Genomic DNA, 19085 nt, shown 5'->3' on the forward strand with positions numbered 1-19085 from the left:
ATCCCAGTGACTCAGGAGGCTGGGGTAGAAGATCCCAAGTTTGAGGTCAGCCTCTGTAACTTAATGAGACCCTATCTCTAAATAAAGGACTGAGAATATAACTCAGATGTAGACTGCCCCTGTGTTTAATTCCCAATACTGCCAAAATAAAAACAGTAAACAATTAAACAGTTGTTTTTTCTGTTTGTGAAATTTTGAGGTCTTGTTCGTGCTTGCAGCTAGATTGGAAGTTCCTGAAGGGCAGTAACTAATTCTGTGAATGTTTCTTTTAGGGCCTAGCAAAGTGAAGGTACTTGGTGAATATTTATCAAATTGAATAGATAGGTGAATCAAGAATAGAAGGTGAGATAATTGGTTGGAACCTTTCTTAGAAAGACCATAGAGGCAGTATCTGCCTACAGAGATTTTTTTCCCCCCAGAGTTTGTTGGGTGTTTGTGTGTGTGTGTGTTTAATCAGTGTGTCCTCATGGGAAGTGAAGGTAGGCAAAATAAGTGTTCTAGGCTCTTTCATTTCTAAATACTGATCCTTGGCAACTCCTGCCATCTGAATCCATTCTGGATGAATAGCCAAGAGCTACCACAGATTATGCTTCTTTGGGAAATTGCTTTACTCCCTGGAGTTCGTGGGGGTTTATGAGTTTAAAAAAAAAGTGGGGGGGGGATTGTGGTTGAAAAGCAAGCTCTACATTCCTAAGACCTTTTGTGTCTTGTAGATGCTGATGGGAAATTGGACATGTACTTGATTTAATTATCCTTCCCAAATCTGGGACTCTCAGTCGGTTTTGGACAGAAATATAGCTTAAGATAATTTTGGCCATAATTATAGTTTAAAATGAAGTATTTAGGCTTTTCCCACTCTCATCCTCTGTTGGGAGAGAGACATCTGAGAGCAGATCATCTTAGTGGGAAATAGAAATGACAACTGGGCTGCAGGGCTGAGAACCCACATTTTGATTTGGACCTTATGTGACCTTGAACATATCACTTTTTAAAAACTGGTGTATTTTTAGCTGCAAAGTGAGTGTTCTTGCTCCTTAAACTAATAACACAAAAATCCTTGTCTCTCATCCTAATTTTCCTCATCTATAAAACAGATACAATGAGGTTTAAGAGAGACAAATATGTCAGGGAGTATAATTCAACATCTGGCCCATAGGGAATGTTCAGCAAATGAAAACCTTCCCCAAGTTCTAAAGAACTCTTATTTTCTTTTAATTTTCAGCTATCCTAGAAGACAACAAAGAAGGACTCTCCTTTTGGTTACCTACCACTGGCCCCATGGCTGCCATGCAGATGGATCCTGAGCTAGCCAAGCACCTCTTCTTTGAAGGGGCCACTGTGGTCATCCTGAACATGCCCAAGGGGACAGAGTTTGGCATTGACTACAACTCCTGGGAGGTGGGGCCCAAGTTCCGCGGTGTGAAGATGATCCCCCCAGGCATCCACTTCCTCCACTACAGCTCTGTAGACAAGGCCAATCCCAGAGAGGTTGGCCCTCGTATGGGCTTCTTTCTTAGCCTGCAGCAGCGGGGGCTGACAGTCTTGCGTTGGAACGCCATCCGGGAAGAGGTAGACTTGTCCCCAGCCCCAGAGGCTGAAGTGGAAGCCATGAGGGCCAATCTCCCAGAGCTGGATCAATTTCTGGGACCTTACCCATATGCCACACTCAAAAAATGGATCTCGCTCACCAACTTTGTCAATGAGGCCACAATGGAGAAGCTGCAACCTGAGAGCCGGCAGATCTGTGCCTTCTCAGATGTGCTGCCTGTTCTCTCCATGAAGCACACTAAGGATCGGGTGAGGCAGAATCTACCCCGCTGTGGCACTGAGTGTAAAAGCTACCAAGAGGGCCTGGCCCGGCTACCTGAAATGAAACCTAGAGCTGGGACAGAGATTCGCTTCTCAGAGCTGCCCACTCAGATGTTCCCAGCAGGTGCCACACCAGCAGAGATAACCAGGCACAGCATGGACCTCAGCTATGCCTTGGAGACTGTGCTCAGCAAGCAGTTCCCCAGCAGCCCCCAGGATGTGCTTGGTGAGGAGGAGCAAGGCTCCTTGGGAATGGGCCCAGGGAATGATGTTAGTATGGGTGTTTTAGAGTAGGGAGTGAATCTTGGGTTTTTTAATTCAGTGGTTCTTAAACGTAGGCAGGAGGTGGACTCACCCACTTGTTAAAGGTATAAATGTATGTTTACCCTTACCCTTGGAGATTTTGAATCAAGAGATGAGGAGTGGGTCTCTACCAGTTTGTCTTTTGGCTGACTGGCTATCTATGTATCTGATAAGCCCCCTATGTGAACCTGGTGCAGATAATCCTGTATTTGGAAACTACTGATATGATCTAGCACTGCAGAGGGAAGGGATTTGGCTGACAGAGTGGTCAGAGTGAGACCAGTGCCCAGGGCTCCTGGTTCCTGGGCCAGACTTGTGCTCCTAATAGCCCCTGCCTGCCACCTTAGTTTGATTGATCCTGAGTCTTTTAAGATACTGGTCTACTACTGTGTTAGGACAGTGGTTTTTATTTTAATTGTTATCATTTTTTTTTATTGCTTTCTCCCCTTATTATAAAATAATACATATTCATCATAAAAGAAAAACAAAATTCACTCTAAATCCTACCTCCCAGAAATAACCATTTTCATATTTACTTTTCTTTTTCCTCTGTATTTCTTTGTATTTCATTTTAGTTTTTTCTCTATTTCTATATATTATAATCTTTTAAAACCTCAACTACATGTTATGACTTTTTTAAAAACAGTATTAAAGTATATTGTTTGCAGTCTAAAATAAATGTTTTTCCATGTCAGTGAAATAATGAGCCATTTTTACTGACAGGTTAGTGTTCAGTTCTCTTGATGGACTTTTAAGATGTTTCTTTATTTCCCCATTATAAATATGGACTAATGAACATCCTGTGTATATTTACACATGTTTATGATTATAATTGTTGAGTCAGAATGTATATGTTGACAAGAGGAGATTTTGCATCCTCATCAGCTGGTAGGAAGCTATTGCTCATCAACTTTGATAGTATTGAACATGGTGTTTTAGCAAAGTCCTCTTTGAATTAAATGGTTGAAAAAATGGCACCTCATTTCTGTTTCAATTTCCTCAATTATGCAAGGTGATTTGCATGTTTTCCTCTTGGAAAGTTGGTGAGAAATTTGAATACAGGATTTTTTATCTCATTGTCTCAGCTAATAATATAAAAGAACATTTTAATGGATGCATCTTAATGCGTTACATACTATTTCATGTAAAAAGTAATACTTGGAATCCTGGCTTAAAAATGAATAAAAGTCCTATTATCTACCTTGTAAGCTTTTCAATTTTTCAAAATAAATCTTATGAAAAAGTCTATTACAATAGGGATAGCTTTGAATCTGTGTGACACCTCCTTAATATTCTTTTTAAAATATTCTTATATATATTATTATATATATATATTCTTATATATATTATTTTATTTTATTTTTTAATTATAGGTGAACACAGTACCTTTATTCTATTTTATGTGGTGCTGCTAAGGATTGAACCCAGGGCCTCATGCATGCTATTTGAGCGTGCTACCACTGAGCCACAACCCCAGTCCCCTTAAAAATATTTCTAATATCATAATTTAATTGTAGGCACAGTTGGAAATGTATAAATTTAAATAAATGTCCTAAATGCAAAGAATAAGCTAATATTTAGTTTCACAAATTAACCAGGTAAAGACAACTAGAGAAGTAAATCATTATACAAAGAAAATTTGACTATAATATTTTGATAATATTGGTCAAACATCCAAAATACCTATACTAGGTAACTAGTCAACACAAATCAGACTTAGTTCCGCAAGTTTGGCAGCAGAAAACTATTTTTTTTTTAAAGGTGGTAGATCAAGCACCATGCATTTAAGGAGGTATTTGATGTTGTGCTAATCTATTCTTTTTATGGCCCCCATGTATCTACTCATTAAATTTACAGCCACCTTTGAAACCAAAGAGAATGCCTTTGTCAGCCACAGTATATCTGTGGCAGCCAGAGATCCAGTTGCTTGCCCATGGACTGTGGCTTCTAGATCACCAGGTCTCTTTGAGATAGGCTTTGGTGGAAATTAGGAATAACAACTTTTTTTTAAGTGCACTTTGGGCCAGGTTTTATGCTAAATGTTTTGCAAGCAGTACATCAATTCGTTTAATTTTCACTATAACTCTCAAATAAGGAAATTGAGGCATAAATAGATTAAGTGACTTGCCCAAGGTCATACAGATGCTAAGTGGTAGAGCTAAGATTTGAATCCAGGCAGTTTGGCTCCAGAACCCATTCTTACTCATTGAGCTGCTCTTAGAGATTAAATCACAGAGCCCTGTGATTAAATAAACAAAAAAAAAAAAAAGCTGACTGGCAAGCTAGCCCTGGAATAAGTACTCACAATATTTTCCTGTTCTAGGAGGTTCTAAAAGTATTCCCACCCAGTAGGGAATCTGTTTTTTATCTTTCTGTTGTTGGTGTTGCCAAGCATTGGATATGCAAGCTTGGGCAAGTCCTTGACCTTATCTATAAAATGGAAAATGACCACCTCTCCTGGAGGTGGAGGTGGGTTGAAGGTTATGTGGTGTAGTGCTGCATTTCCCTGACCTCAGGCAGGGTCATCTGCATCAGAATCACCCAGGGAGCTTGTTAGAGTTACAAATCTTCAACAATCATGTCACAATCTCTGAGGATAAGACTCAGGCAGCTTCATTTTTAATGAGCTCCCCTAATTATTCTGGTGGGTAGCCAAGTTTGGGATCCACATTTTTATAAACTTTTACAATGCCAGGCAAGTACTAGGAAAACCTTTTATCTTGCAGTCAGATTTTACAGAAATCCAAAGCCAGTTTAGTCTCTCATGGCTTGAATTTATAGCCATTCAGCAAATATTTACTGAACACCTACTAGGTGTAAAAATCCCATACTAGGCTCTGTTAGAATAACAGAATAAAAGACTTCCTTATTTCTGAGTTTCAGTGGAATTGATGGCCTGTGAATCACATAGGGTAGAATCAACTGGTACTCCTCACCCTCAGGATCATTTCTGTTCTCTGTACCTTCAGGCGAACTCCAGTTTGCCTTTGTGTGCTTCCTGCTGGGCAATGTGTATGAGGCATTTGAGCATTGGAAGCGGCTTCTGAACCTCCTGTGCCGATCAGAAGCAGCCATGGTGAAGCACCACACCCTGTACATCAACCTCATCTCTATCCTGTACCACCAGCTTGGTGAGATTCCTGCCGACTTCTTTGTGGACATTGTCTCCCAAGACAACTTCCTTACCAGTACTTTACAGGTGAGCAGTCTTTTGACTGACACCCATGTGGGTCAGAATGAAGGCAGGGTGTAAAAGCATCCTCAAGAAGGTTATCTTGTTGTTTCTTGCTATTCTTCTAGGACCCAAAGGTTTCTTAGTTGTAGTTCCTAGTCTTGAGGTGTTTTCTGGTTCTCTCTCTTCTACTCTCTTCTAAGCTCTTTTGGACTAGAGACCCTGTCCCTGTACTACTCTCTCCTGCCTCATTCCAGACGGCCTAGCACTGGTATACTTGGAATTTGAATCTCCTTCATCTCTTTGGGTTACCCAGCTGTATTAGTGAGTTTTTCATCAGTATAATAAAATATGAGGAAGACTACTTGATAAAGAAAGGAGATTTATTTTCACAAGGTATTGGAGGCTGAAAGTCCAAGATGGGGCAACACCATTGGTTTGGCCTCTGGTGAGAGCCTAACAACAGAAGGCATCATGGTGGGAACACATACAGGAGGAAGAGATCACATCCAGACAGGAAGCCAGAGAGTATGGGGTGTGACTAAAATTATTCTTTTATATCCTCTCAAGAGCACTATCCTAGTGACCTAAAGACCATCCACTAGGCCCTGCCTCTTAACATTTCCACTCTGGGGACCAAGCTTCCAATACATGTGGTTTGCACAAACCACATCCAAACAAGAGCAAACAGCTTTTCTTTCTCTCTATAGCTATGAGTTGCTACAATCCAATAGGGCAGAGTTTTGAAGCTTGTTATTCCCAGTGAAACATCTGCAGCTCCTTAGATCTCATTTAAGCATTAAAGTAACTTTGATTTCCTGTTCAAACAAAATGTGCCAGTTTCTGCAGAGATTCTCTGACAGAAAAAGTGAAATTTGCTTTTAACTTGGCAATTAAATTTTCATTATGAGTGGTAATTAGGGAAGAAGCTTCAAACAACTTACAATCTTCATCCTGTGCTATTTCCTCCCTTTGCAAACAGATTAGTTTTCTTTATGTACTTGGGACAGCCTCTGTCACTCACATTTTGTAACTTTCTCAAGTATAGAAAAAGAAGAAGCAGCTTGCTGTCAGTTTTCATACTTTTTCTCCCATAAGCTCCTTTCTTCTTCCTGTGAGTGAGACCCTCTTGAGGCCTGTTCATACAAGGTGGCTCTTCATTACCTTCCACTCCCACCTAGGGTAAGGGAAGAAACTAGCATCCATTAAATGTCAATTGGGATTCAGGCACCAAGTTTATCACGTTATATGGGTTCCCTCATTTAATCTCTTTGCAACTCTTTAAGGCAGAGGGAATTATTCCCATTTTACAAATGAAAAACAGATTCAGAAAGATTAAATCACTTATTTAAGGTCACACAGCTGGCTAGTGGAAGTCAGGATTCATACACACGCTTGGGACTTTGGTGCATATGCTTGTGCCCCATTGTACTACTGAAAATAGTGTAGATCTCTCAGACAGGACTCCTGATTGACATTGGTGGAGACACCATTAGGGGCATGTTTCTCAGAGATATAGAACACTTTTCTAAAACTAACAGGCTGTTGGAAAAGTGAGTAGGCAGCAGACTTGAAACTGGTAGTTGGAGGACTTGTGCAGACCATGGAGATGAGTAAGTAGGCTGATGATTTAAGCCTGGTGGATTCCATTTCAGAAGAATTATAAAATTTCCCTTTTATTGGTTCTTGATATAACAGATATTAAATCTCTTTATTCTTCCTCTGCGGTACACCTCACCTTAAAGTTACTTGTCCTGACTTGCAGGGCAGTGTGAGGAGGCATTAGCCTTCTAAAGGCCTCCAGCAGTGACAACAGCCAAAGTGAGTAATGGTCTTCCTTTGCATTGTGAGTGGATGCTGTTGCACAAACATAGGAAGGCCACAGTGTCACTAACTGTCCTGACCATTGTCAGCAGAAACAGCAGCTGAGCACTCATTGCTGAGGCTTTATTGCCAGCAATGATTATCAAAGCAGACAGGGCCCAGCTGGATTGCTAGATACCCAGGTTGTGCAAGGCTGATGGTTGGAAAAATTCTGTTTGGACTTTTCACCAAGACAATTTTGATGTTATTCTTTGGAAAAATTCAGGACATGTGCCTTTAAAGAAATACCCATATGTTTTGGGGCATTCTTTATATACAACATTCTACTGATTTTATTGAGGAGTACATGTTGGAGTTAGCCACGGTACTTACCTTCAAGGGATTCATTCATAAATTTAGTGGTTATTGATTGAGCACCTGCTCTATACAAGTCTGTTGTAGAAATGGGAATATAACTTCGAGCAAGAGTTTCTGATGTAGAACTTAATTTTTGATTGAAAAGTAAACAGATGAATTAACTAAGTAATTCCAGATAGCAATATATTTTAGAAGGCAGTCCTGCCCCTGCACCACTGCCCTAGCCCAGGCCTTTTGTTCTCCCCTAGTCTTCAGTCTCCCTGCTTATCTGGTTAGCCCATTTGTCACCCACACTGCCATCTGAATTGCTCCAAAATACAGCTCTGATCCTGTTTCTCTGTGGCTTCTCATTGCACAGAAAATTAAAAGTCCAAACATTGGTCCCAAGGTCCATTCTGATGTGGCTCTTATACTGTTTTCCACCTTCTTACTCTCCCTGTTTTACTCATGAATCTAGTATAGTGGTGGCCTCACAAGTTCCCAATCAGATCTTGTTTCAGGCTTTTGTTTTTTTAAGAGATGGGAGTCTCACTATGTATCTCAGGCTGGCCTTGAACTCCTGTGGCCTCCTGCCTTAGTCTCCAAAATAGCTAGGACTACAGGTATGTTCCACCATGCCCAGTGCTGCCTTTATTTTATATTGTAAAAAACATATCACTTGAGATTTCCCCACTTAACAGATTTTTAAGTGTTTGGTATTATTAACCATAAGTATGATGTTGTCCAGAAGATCACTGGAATATTTTCATCTTGCATAACTGAAATTTTGCTTTCATTTTTTCCACCTTCTAGACTGAACTGCTTATCCGTCTACCTGATGTGTAGCAGCATCCTGCAGCATCTCCTCCAGTGTCCCTCTCTGTGAGGCTAGCCCTCATCTCCCTCCTTTCCATACTCTTAGCCTGCTTTGTACTTGTCCCTAGTATATTGCATGGGTTGTGCTTCCTGAAATTATTTTCTGCTTGGCTCCCCCAACAAACCATGAGTTCATTGTACACAAAGGCTATTTTTTTTTTTTTTAAATCTGCTTATTTTCAGCACCTAGTCAAGGTCTAGCACTTATCTCAACTTTTCGTTATTGGTTTTTGTTAGATGGAAAAAAATGCATAGTTCCTGTGGCAGCATAAATATCACAAGTATAAACAGTGAAGTTTGATCAAAGGACATTAAGAGCACCAAAGGGGGAGTGATTAATTCTGACTGGAATTGAGATTGAAGGGATAGAGGGTCAGAAATGGCTTTTTGTGAGAAGAGGGGCATTTGACCATGAGCTTTAAGGATGATTAATACCTCAAAAGTCACAATATGGGCAAGGGTATTATAACAATTTTTTTTTAATTAAAATCTTTTCTATTTTTACAGAGTGCATTTTGATTCATTGTACACACATGGGGTACAACTTTTCATTTCTATGGTATGAAAACTTTTTTTTTTAATGGAGAGTCACATTGATGCCATCTTGGCAGTGAGAATTTAGTCCTCTACACAGAGGCATTCAGTGAGAGTGTTTGTGACTGAATGAATCAGCCCATGAAAGCCTTCCTCAGCTAGCAGCCTGCTCTCGCCCCAGGTAGTCAAGTAAGTGGAGCTGGCTTCCTTACTTAGGAGCTTAAATGGCTATTGCCCATGGAGAGGGACTGGTGTTTGTATGGGTAAGCACTTAAAGACATTAAAGATAACTGCATTAGCATGGATAAAATCAGCTCCATAATGACCTCAACCATTAAAAATTTTTTTCAACTTTCCCACGTGAGTAGATGCCACTGGTTTTTACAAATTCCTTGGATTTAATTTGAATAAAAATTATTTGTTTTACAAAAGTAATTTTTTTCTTTATATAAAGTAACTTAAATTACCATAATTTGTTTAAACCCAGTGAAAGGATAATCTGAATTTAATAGTAGTATGTTAGAGTTATGTACAAAATAAGGATTTTTATTGCTGATAGTATAGCATTTAGACATGTAGTCATAAAACCTGTTTCTTTTTTAGTCACAGTAGGCCATAGATGCTTTCCAGCTTAAGGTCTTGCCAGTATTCTGGATGCTAATGTCCATGTCTAACCTAAGGAAAACATTGACTCTAACAGTGATGCCTATAGTATTTTTATCACCAGCTATGATGAATTTGCCTATCTGATTTTATACCTCCTGCCATCATAGATTGCTTTGCAGGCTCAGTGTGCCTTATTTAGCCCTCACAACAATGCTAGAAGTTAACCATATAATCCTATTGTACAGATGAGGAAACAGGCCCAGAGAGTCATACAGTTTTGCCCACCATTATTTCATAGCTAGTGTATGACGAGGCTGAGCTTTGGATTCTAAAACCTGTGATGTGCCCCTATAAATGCTCAGAGCCCCAGATGAAACATCCTAAATTCTTTAAACTGCCCTCAGAAGTCATGATTCCTACTGCTTTTCATCTTCCTGGTCATCACTGACAAGTGGTAGTCTTACTTTTAATACCAATTTTTCTAATAAAATGTTCTACTTCTAGCTAGTTTCATTCTAATTTAAATAATTGTTTGGGTATTGAAAAAACTAGGAAATTTCTTCTTTTTAGTCCACCCAAAAATCAGGATAAAATAGCAACTCAGCTAGCCATTTGGTATTTTTAATTTCTCAAGGTGACCTGACTGAACTCAATTTATTTAACCTGGGTTTAAAAAAAAAAGCTTTCACATTAATGACTAGAGTAATTTAAATTTTTATAATAGGTTTAATGATTAAAGTGTTGATACATTTTTTATATTTGAAGAAAAACACCCAATGGCTGTGCTTTTTATTTGTAGATAAATGCATTTGTTTGCAAAATGTGATTATCCTATTTAAAGGTATTTTTTTAATATCTAAGATTAATCTGCCAAAATTAAGATGATTCATTTCTCAGTGGTGTTAGAAAATGTTTACTTGATATCACCTTAGTGAATAAAATAGCCAGATTATGCCTATTTTCTAAAGAAAGCATAAAATTAATCTGAAAAGAAAAGAATCAGGATAAATGATTGCTTGAAAAAGAAGTACTCTTTAAACATCTTTTCTGAATTGTTTTTAAAATATCAAGTTTGTGAAACAATAGGGTCAAAAATAGATCAGCAGATGCCAGGAGCTGGGGGTGCAGGAGGTTTTAACTGTCAGGGGGCAGCACCAGGGTGTTTTTGAAGTCACTGAACTGTTCTTTGTTGATGGCCTTATTGGTCTTCAGACTCAGAACTAATTCCAAAAGAAAACACTGTATAAATACATATCATATTGTGGTTGCATGGTTAGGTACATTTGTCTAGGTGAATTAAACACTTAATGTTTGAGTTTAATTGTGTGCAAAGTATACCTCAATAAAGCTGATTTAAAAAAAAAAAAAAGTCAACCTAAACTGTGTCCTGGGTCTTAGAGCCCTGCAGAGGAGACAGTTTCAGAAGCATCTTGCAGGCTCCAATGGGGCAGTGCTGAAAATTAAATTTCAGAGATGCATTTAGTCTCTGCCAATATAAAAGAAGGTCTTGGTGGAATAAAAAGATTTAACTGAGATATCCCTACTTGGACTGGCTCTTGCTCAGCACTTATCACTGCATGATGCAGCACACCCAGTGTCCTGGTCCATACAATGGGAATAGTAATTGTCTGTCCTCCTGCCTACTAGGTTCATAGTAAAGGCTGAATTGACAAGTTCTTTAAAAGGGACAAAGTACTTTTCAAATTAGAAGCCTTATTTTTCAGACCAAAACCTTTTTTATACCCACTTCTAGCTGACTTTACTCTCAAGCATGTTTGAAAGGTGGGTGGGGAGGATGAATGATGACTGAGCCCAGCGTGTTCCAGCCTCTCACTTCTGGCCATTGCCAAATGTGGGGTATCCTGTGTTTTGTTCTTACTGTGAGCTTCCTGTGGACCCTAACTCTATGCCAGGCCTAGGTGGTATGCTATGGGAGATACATTGATAATTAGGATTCAGTTCCTACTGTTTAGGACACTATGCTGTGATGCAAACACAGTGTGAAGTGCCATAAGGAGGCTCAGATTCTGTACTAGAGAAACAGAGGCTGGAGGAGTTCATTTCAACCCTGGCCTTTACAAAAGGGATGTCACAAGGAGTAGCATAGGAGCCAGTGGCATTCAGGGGCCTACTACACAAGCCTCTTCTCCAGCTTGACCTTCTCTCCAGCACTGTCACATAATTATTGAGCATTTATTTGGTGCTAAGTACTAGGCAAAAAAACCAGATATGGATTTTTCTTGAACCTGTGGTTGTCTTCATTCTTCTGTTCATTAAACATCTCATGGATCCCTTATATTCTTTATGTCACTGCCAGGAGTATGGAATGCAGGTATGAAAGGGTCATTACTTTGAGTTGCTCCTCTCATGGGCAAGATCAACAGTAAATGACCTGTTTTACTGAGATGGAGGCCACAATTGAGGTACCCTTGATATGGGGGAACCGAGGAACACCAAATTCCACCATTGGCTTGGGAAGACAGAACCAAAGAATGTTGTGTCTGGCTGGGCTTGGGTCAGGAGAAATTGCCTAGGTGAAGGAAGAGAAAGCCAAAGGTGGAAGAGTGTAAAAGCAGAGGGAAAAGCATGGGTGCACAGAGGAGGCAATTGAGTAGGTTTGGGCAGCTGTTCAACATGGCTAGAGAAGAGGGGCTGCAGGGAGAACAGTACAATTTACTGTGTAAGGAAGGGGAACAGGAAGAGGCTTTTGTTCATTCATTCCAGCAGGCCTCCCATGAACTCTGGAGACAGATCCATGTGTGTGCAGGGCCTCTAGAGTTAATGCAGTTTGAAAGGAGGCTTCTCTGCTGCCATTCCAGGCCCTCCCCCCAGAGTTCAGCCATACTGCAGGGCAGGCTCCATTAGCTGCCTTCAGACAGGCCAACCACTGACTTCTCCACTGCCCTCTCACCATTGAGATCACACAGCCTCTCTAATTAGTTATTGATCTGGCATTTTGTTGTGGCCACACTTCCTGCTCCTCTGTTTAGTCAATTCCTGAGTTAATGAAGCCAAATTCTATCCCTTGTGCCTCCCCCTCCTCCTGCCTATCACTTCTGCCTCTGCTGCTGTTGGTACTCTTCCAAAAGAATGACTCTAAACAATGATCATTGAAAATGAACCTTACCCCTCCAGTGGAGGAGCCAGTAGGAGCGTATTATCCCTGGAATCCACTTCAGAGAATGCCTTTGGCCTTTGTCAAACCAGGTCCCTGAAGCTCAGAGTCCTTCTATGGTTTCTTCCAGCCAGCTGTGGCATGAGGATGATGGGGATCTAAGAGCTACTTTTGCCCTCATGTCCATGTCTGAGGGTGGTCCTCCTTTAGTGTAGCAGATGACAGTCTAGGAAAAACCATTCCTCCCTTCTGGATAATTTTGATCCAGTCATTTAATTCCCCTCCATCTCCATGTCCTTAAAATACACATTCAAGTGTATATTCCCAAGGCATGGTAAGGATCCAGATGGATACTGTAGTAAGATAGTGTTAGAAGAAATAGTGAGTTTGCTGTTATTCTAGAAGGAATTGAGATCCAGGATAATAGGTTTTCAGATGTGGAGAAAATTGCTGTGCTACCCTGCCCATGTTTATATGAGATAAAAATGAGTTCATGAGAACATCACAATAGGGGACAAATGTCTAGAATATATAAAGAACTGCTATAACTTGCTGTGCACGATACTACATGCCTGTAATCCCAGTAGCTCAGGAAGCTGAGGCAGGAGGATTGCAAGTTCAAAGCCAGCCTCAGCAACTTAGTGAGGCCCTAAGCAACAAAATGAGACCCTATCTCTGAATTAAAAAAAAAAAAAAAAAAAAAAAAATTGCTATTACTCAACAACAACAACAACAAAACAACCCAATTTTTTAAATAGGCAAAAGACTTGAGTAGGTATTTTGCCAAAGAAAATATACAAATGATCTATAAGCACATGAAAAGATGCTCATCACTAATCATAGAGAAATGTAAATTGAAACTACAGTGAGATATCATCTCACACCCATAGTGGCTGTTGACCAAAAAAACAAAACAAAGTAGCAGGTGTTGACCAGAATGTAGCAAAATTGGAACCCTTGTGTGCTGCTATTGGGGATATAAAGTGGTACAAATGCTATTGGAAAATATAGCAACTCCTCAAAAAATTAAACATAGAATTGCCATATGATCCAACAATTCCACTTCTGGGTCTACACTCAGAATAATTGAAAGTAGGGATTTGAATGTATTTGTACAGCCATGTCCTTGGCATCTTTATTCACAATACCTAGAATAGGAACATCCCAAATAGCCATCAGTGGACAAATGGACTAACCAATGTGGTATGACTATTGTTCAGTTTTGGAAATAAAAATTTTGACAATTTCTTCAACATGGATGAACCTCAGAGACATGCTAAGTGAACAAAGTAAGTCACAAAAGGACAAATGACTGTGGTTCCTCTTATGTGAGGTATCTAGCATAGTCATATTCATAGAGACAGAAAGTAAGAGTGGTTGCCAAGGACTGAGGGAAGAAAAGAACAGGGAATTAGTATTCAGTGGGTCTGGAGTTTGAGGGAAGGTGAAAAAGTTTGGTGATGGGTGGTGGCGATGGTCGTACCACACTGTGAGTGCACTTGGTACCACTGCACTCTAACTTACAAATGATTTAAATGGTAAGTATGTATATTTTACCACAATCTAAAACAATGATAATGTTTTAAAAAATGAACATTAAAGATAGCTTTTAAGGAGTTCAGAAGCCTCAAACTAGCAGTCTCTGGTCCATGTAGAAGATTAGGGCTAAGGGCCTGGAACTTTTTGGGACTGACATGCCCCCAATCCTTTCTTAATACATACCAGTGTAGCTACTGCCTCTTCTTCTGATTTACTGCCCAGGTGCCTTATAGATCTCTACAAGGGTGGAGCCAGGTGGTAGCCTTGCTGGCCTTACTCTCCATGGGTCATCTCTGCCCAGCATAGTAATTTTCCATTCCAGTCCTGTTTCAGCAACTCAGCTGAGTTTGGACATTCTTTCTTGGTTTGGGGGGCACAGCAGGTGTCCTGGGCCTGTGCCAGCAGCAGCTGATCCTCCACCCCAGAGAGCTGAACACCAGGAGGAAATTTCCACAGCTTTCTAGTCTCCTCTGTTCTCAGGAGTGACTTACCCTCTGTTCTCTGTAGGTTTTCTTTTCCTCCGCTTGCAGCATTGCTGTGGATGCCACCCTAAGGAAGAAAGCTGAAAAGTTCCAAGCACACCTGACCAAGAAGTTCCGGTGGGACTTTGCCTCAGAGCCTGAAGACTGTGCCCCAGTAGTGGTGGAGCTACCTGAGGGCATTGAGACTGGGTAATTCTGCAAATGTTCAAACCACGAGAGGCCTCTTCCAATTTGGCTGCAGCCCTGGTCTCTCCATTCACTGTATCCCATCCTGGAACCCTCCATGGCAGTGATCCTACCAGGTTCTGTAGAGATGGAGCCAGAATTCCCTCCTGCACCAATAAATAAGTTTCTTCATTGCCAAAGAGGCTATATCCATTCTGAAAGCACATTTGTGGGTTCCTTGTCATTCTGGCCCTGGTGCCAACTGACAGGTTCTTCTAGAAGCTCCTTGGAGAGACCAGATTCAACAGCAGCCTAATTCCTTCTGATGAGAAGAAATTTAACTGAAAGTCCATGAAAACTGACTGCTCGTTCCAGAGGGTGATTAGAAAACAAAGAAGCCCTAGGGTTCCAAAATGTCAGTTTGTGATTTTTTTTTTTTTTTTTTAAAGTTAAATGTAGGGTCATGGGCTGAGCCAGAATTTCTGCCTGCCCCTGGTTGCATGGGAGTCCCTGACAGAAAATGTGGGCCCTCAAGTGCCCAGTATCAGCAGAGGTAACAAAGAAGACAATTGGGTTGAGTGACAGGTGGTCAGCATTAGCTTTTTCTCCCTAAATCCCATGCTCCTGTCTAGAGGCCCAGTGGATAATCGGAAATTGGTGTGGTCCCTGATCTCAGGAGCAGTGCTGGTGCTATCACCTCTCAGTCAATCCACTCTGAGATCTCAGACCCAAAAGTGGGATGTGGCAGCCCTCTCAGCTATCCCCATTCCTCACCAGAGCCATCATGACTGTTTCTGAGGACCTGGAAATTCAACAACAAAAAGGAAGTTTTTTACTCCATGCAGTTTTTTTAGGCCCTGTTGATGTTTCATGCCTTTTCTTCGGAGCTCTGAAGATGAACCTAGTCAGCCTAAATCTTCCATCCCTGCTATGGAATTCTGTCATCAGAGTAATGATGCTTCTGGTTTCCCAGGAGTCCTGAGGGCATGCCCGTTGTGCTGTGTGGGCAGAGTTCCATCTCTAGATGGAAATAGTCCCTCCACTCTGACCTCAAATTGTTGTATTCTTGAGTCTGGGTGCCATCCTCTCCAAAGCTGGGGGCTCACAGCAGGTTTCTGAATGAGAACTCCTGCTGGTTAAGACTTTCTCTCATTTCCTTGGAGATGTTTTTCCGAGAGCATAATGTACATTAAAGTCTGAATTGAGACTAATCCACTTGTGTGAGTCTCTCTTACAGATAATCTCCCCACTTTCTGAGCAGCCAAGATGTTGTCTGTAGATGCACATCTCTGCAGAGTACCCAGGAGACCCTGTCCTGCCCCTGCAGTCTCTGGAGGAGGCAGGCAGCCAGCATGGCCTGTGTTCCTAGTGAGGCATTGGAGACAAGCACAACTTAGCTTTATAAAATCGTCAAATTTCACCTCATGTGAATTTGCTATTCTTTTCCTCCCTAAAGCCCACTCAACAGAATTATCTGAGGAGCTTGTTAAAAGTACAAATTCCAGGGAATGAAGTTCTAATGCATGCTTCAACACAGATGAGCCTTCAAAATTGTGCTCAGTGAAGGAGACCACATCCAAAGACCATTCCATTCACATGAAATTTCCAGAGTAGGATTATAAATCACTGGTTATCAGAGGAAGAGAACAGGGAATTGAAAATGACTGCTAATTGAATTTCTGGGACAGTGAAAATGTGCTGGAATTAGATGATATTGATGGTCGTTAACAACCTGGACAAATTCAGTATTCTAAGAACCACTGAAAGTATACATTTTAAAATGGCAACTACTATGGTATATAAGTCGTACCTCCAAAATAATTTCTTAAAGTGCAGATTCCCATCGCTCCCTGCAGGGATTCAGAGGCAGTGAGTTTGGATGAGGTTTGGGTTCTGAGTTATGCTCAATTTTGAGTGACAGTACTGAACAGTAACAAACATTGTGCTTAGTAGTACCTACAGCGGGCACTGTAGGGACAGAACTTGCCTTTTACTGGCATTGTCAGGGCAGTACTTGGAAGTCGGATCATGTGATCACGGTCCCCAAGCTTGTCAGTATTCCTCTGTCTACTCAGACATACCCCCTGACACACAAACATACACTGAAGCAAGTTAAATAAGACTAGTTTCTGTTCAGTAAGTGGCCTGTTCTGTTATTTTCTTTAATCCTTGCAACATCATGTGATAACTATAATTATTCCCATTTGTTGTATGAAAAGGGGCTCAGAGAAATTAGGTCATTTTGCCAGCTAGTGAGTGTGATGGACAAGAATCAAGCCATGGTCACTGGTGCCCATAACCCACTCTGCCACTGTGATCATAGCTACAGTTTACTCCTGTGCTGCTCCTGCATGCCCAGAGCAGTTTTTCACACTGTCCTGCTCCACAGGTCTCACCTTGACTTTACTGACAGCCAGCTGTGACCTTGCTTGTATTTGCTGGGCCTCAATCTCCTTATGGGCTTAGATTTATGATACAAGTTCTCCAGGCTTCCTTGGCTACTTAAAAGTTGATCCTTTTGTTTTTTAAAATTTTTTTCAAAAGGAAAACTATACAAAATAATGTGACTGGGTTGGCAAGAAAACAACCCAGTAAGTATCTTTTGTTGGGGCTGGAGTGATATCAATTTTAGGTCTTCTGCATGTCCCAGTTGTCAGTCCTCTATGTGCCTTTGATGAATAAAAAATGTGAAAACAAATTAATTATTACTTAATAGTTTCAGTAGTTTTGGAAGGCAGAAGCCTTCGAAACAGAATCATAGGTGTGGCTGATCTCTAAGCTCCCTTCCAGTTCTGACACATCTGAAAAGGAAGCTGTTGGCAGGACCTGGCCTGGTTTTCAAATCACCTCAATGCAGGCCTCTCGGGGTCTGGCTCTTATTTGCAAGGCTGGTTTATCCTATTAACAGAATCAGCAGAGGTAGTGACTTTCCAACCCCTTCTGCTGTCCCCATGACAAACCCTCGCTGCTCTGAGCCTCGTTCCACCTAATTTCTCACCACTTGAGCAGTGAAGGAGTTCCCTGCCGTTGATTGCCTCTTACCATCAGTAATTATTTCCTGAACGTCATCCCTTCTAAATATTATTTAATATTCCCAGGGCTCCGTGACATGCTGGTCTCTAGCTAAATCAGATTTTGGCTTGACCGAGATACTGTCCCCTGCTGAAATGGCTGGAATGCAGAATGAATGCTCTGGTCAAAACCAATAGAATTGCATCCGTCAGATTTAAAGCAGAACAGAATGGGGGTGTTTACCTGAGCTACCCATGAATCCTGGGAGCCTGTGTTATCCTGCAGACCTGCTTTTCTCTCCAGTTCCCTGCTGACCATGACAGCACTTCACATCAGATTCTCTATATCTCAGCCTGGCAGGCTTGGTTTCTGTTCGCCCTGCCTAGACCCTTCTATTTCCGGAGTATCCAAGGTCTCTGGTGTTGGCTCATTCTGCCTCCAACCCAAGGGTTCTGTTGGGGACTGGCCTCCTGCTGAGATGTGGGAGAAGAGCCAGAAATAAAACCAGCCGCTGACGGCTGGTGGTGATGGGAGATGCTCATTGTCTTTAATCCTGTGTTCAGCCCTGTTCTCTGCTGGTCAGACATACCATCTTGTCCTGAATCTGTTGCTCCCCTGTGTAGACTCACTAGATTTCTCTGGGAAACCAATGTCCAGAGAGGATGATAAGGCTGGTAAGCTGCTTGGTGGGAGGAAGGTAGAAGTAATAGGGCTTTCTCAGTGGAGTTGTCAAATGTCCTGGGTCTTTCTCTGGCTTCTTCCCTCCCCAGATTCCTTCATTTCCCCTCTGTCTACTTCCCCAAATGTTTACCTGGCTCAGGTCTGGACTCCTTTCTAAGAGGAGACCAATAGATGGAGTTACATGTTGAGCGTGGCCAGCAGGTGAGGAGCAGTTGGAAACAATTGCAGCATCAGAGAGCAGAGAGATGAGGACGGGGAGTGTGTCTGGAAGGAGGTCTTTGCATATGAGTGACAAGTGGGGGACCATGGGAGAAGTCACAGAGTGGCAGAAGTCAGCCTCACTCTTCTGTCCAACCAACCCTTACTGAGTGCCTGCTGCGACTAGAGACCGTGTCCTTGCCTCTGGGAGTCTACATTCTAGTAGCCAGTAAGCCCACAAAGTAGATTACAGAGTTGTTAGCTATAAGAAGAGCTCTGGGCAGGGGTGGGGGTATAGAGCAACACAAGGGAAACCAAGAATCTTATCAGGGTAAGAGGAGATGCTGCAATTTCTCATCCATGGTACTTGAACCCAGGGGTTCTACCACTGAGCTGCCTCCCCAGCCCTTTTCATTTTCCTTTGGGTCAGGGT

The 19085-nt window shown here is 41.5% G+C and overlaps 1 protein-coding gene across 1 annotated transcript; it reads left to right on the plus strand.

Annotated features, from left to right (window-relative positions):
* Positions 1-1193: 1193 nt before the first annotated feature.
* Positions 1194-15972, plus strand: AAR2 (AAR2 splicing factor). The gene is made up of 3 exons (XM_079118758.1): positions 1194-2035; positions 5082-5311; positions 14622-15972. Exons 1-3 carry the CDS (start codon positions 1279-1281, stop codon positions 14787-14789), a joined length of 1155 nt encoding a protein of 384 aa, XP_078974884.1. The 5' UTR covers positions 1194-1278; the 3' UTR covers positions 14790-15972.
* Positions 15973-19085: the final 3113 nt, after the last annotated feature.

This window comes from Sciurus vulgaris (assembly GCF_902686455.1).
Source record: "Sciurus vulgaris genome assembly, chromosome: 2".
Classification (NCBI taxonomy): domain Eukaryota; kingdom Metazoa; phylum Chordata; class Mammalia; order Rodentia; family Sciuridae; genus Sciurus; species Sciurus vulgaris.

Excerpts from the sequence above, each read along its gene's own strand:
- AAR2 (XM_079118758.1), top strand. The coding sequence starts at position 1,279 with ATGGCTGCCATGCAGATGGATCCTGAGCTAGCCAAGCACCTCTTCTTT. Across the intron at positions 2,036-5,081 it reads CAGCCCCCAGGATGTGCTTG|GCGAACTCCAGTTTGCCTTT; the intron begins GTGAGGAGGAGC and ends CTGTACCTTCAG. Across the intron at positions 5,312-14,621 it reads TCCTTACCAGTACTTTACAG|GTTTTCTTTTCCTCCGCTTG; the intron begins GTGAGCAGTCTT and ends TGTTCTCTGTAG.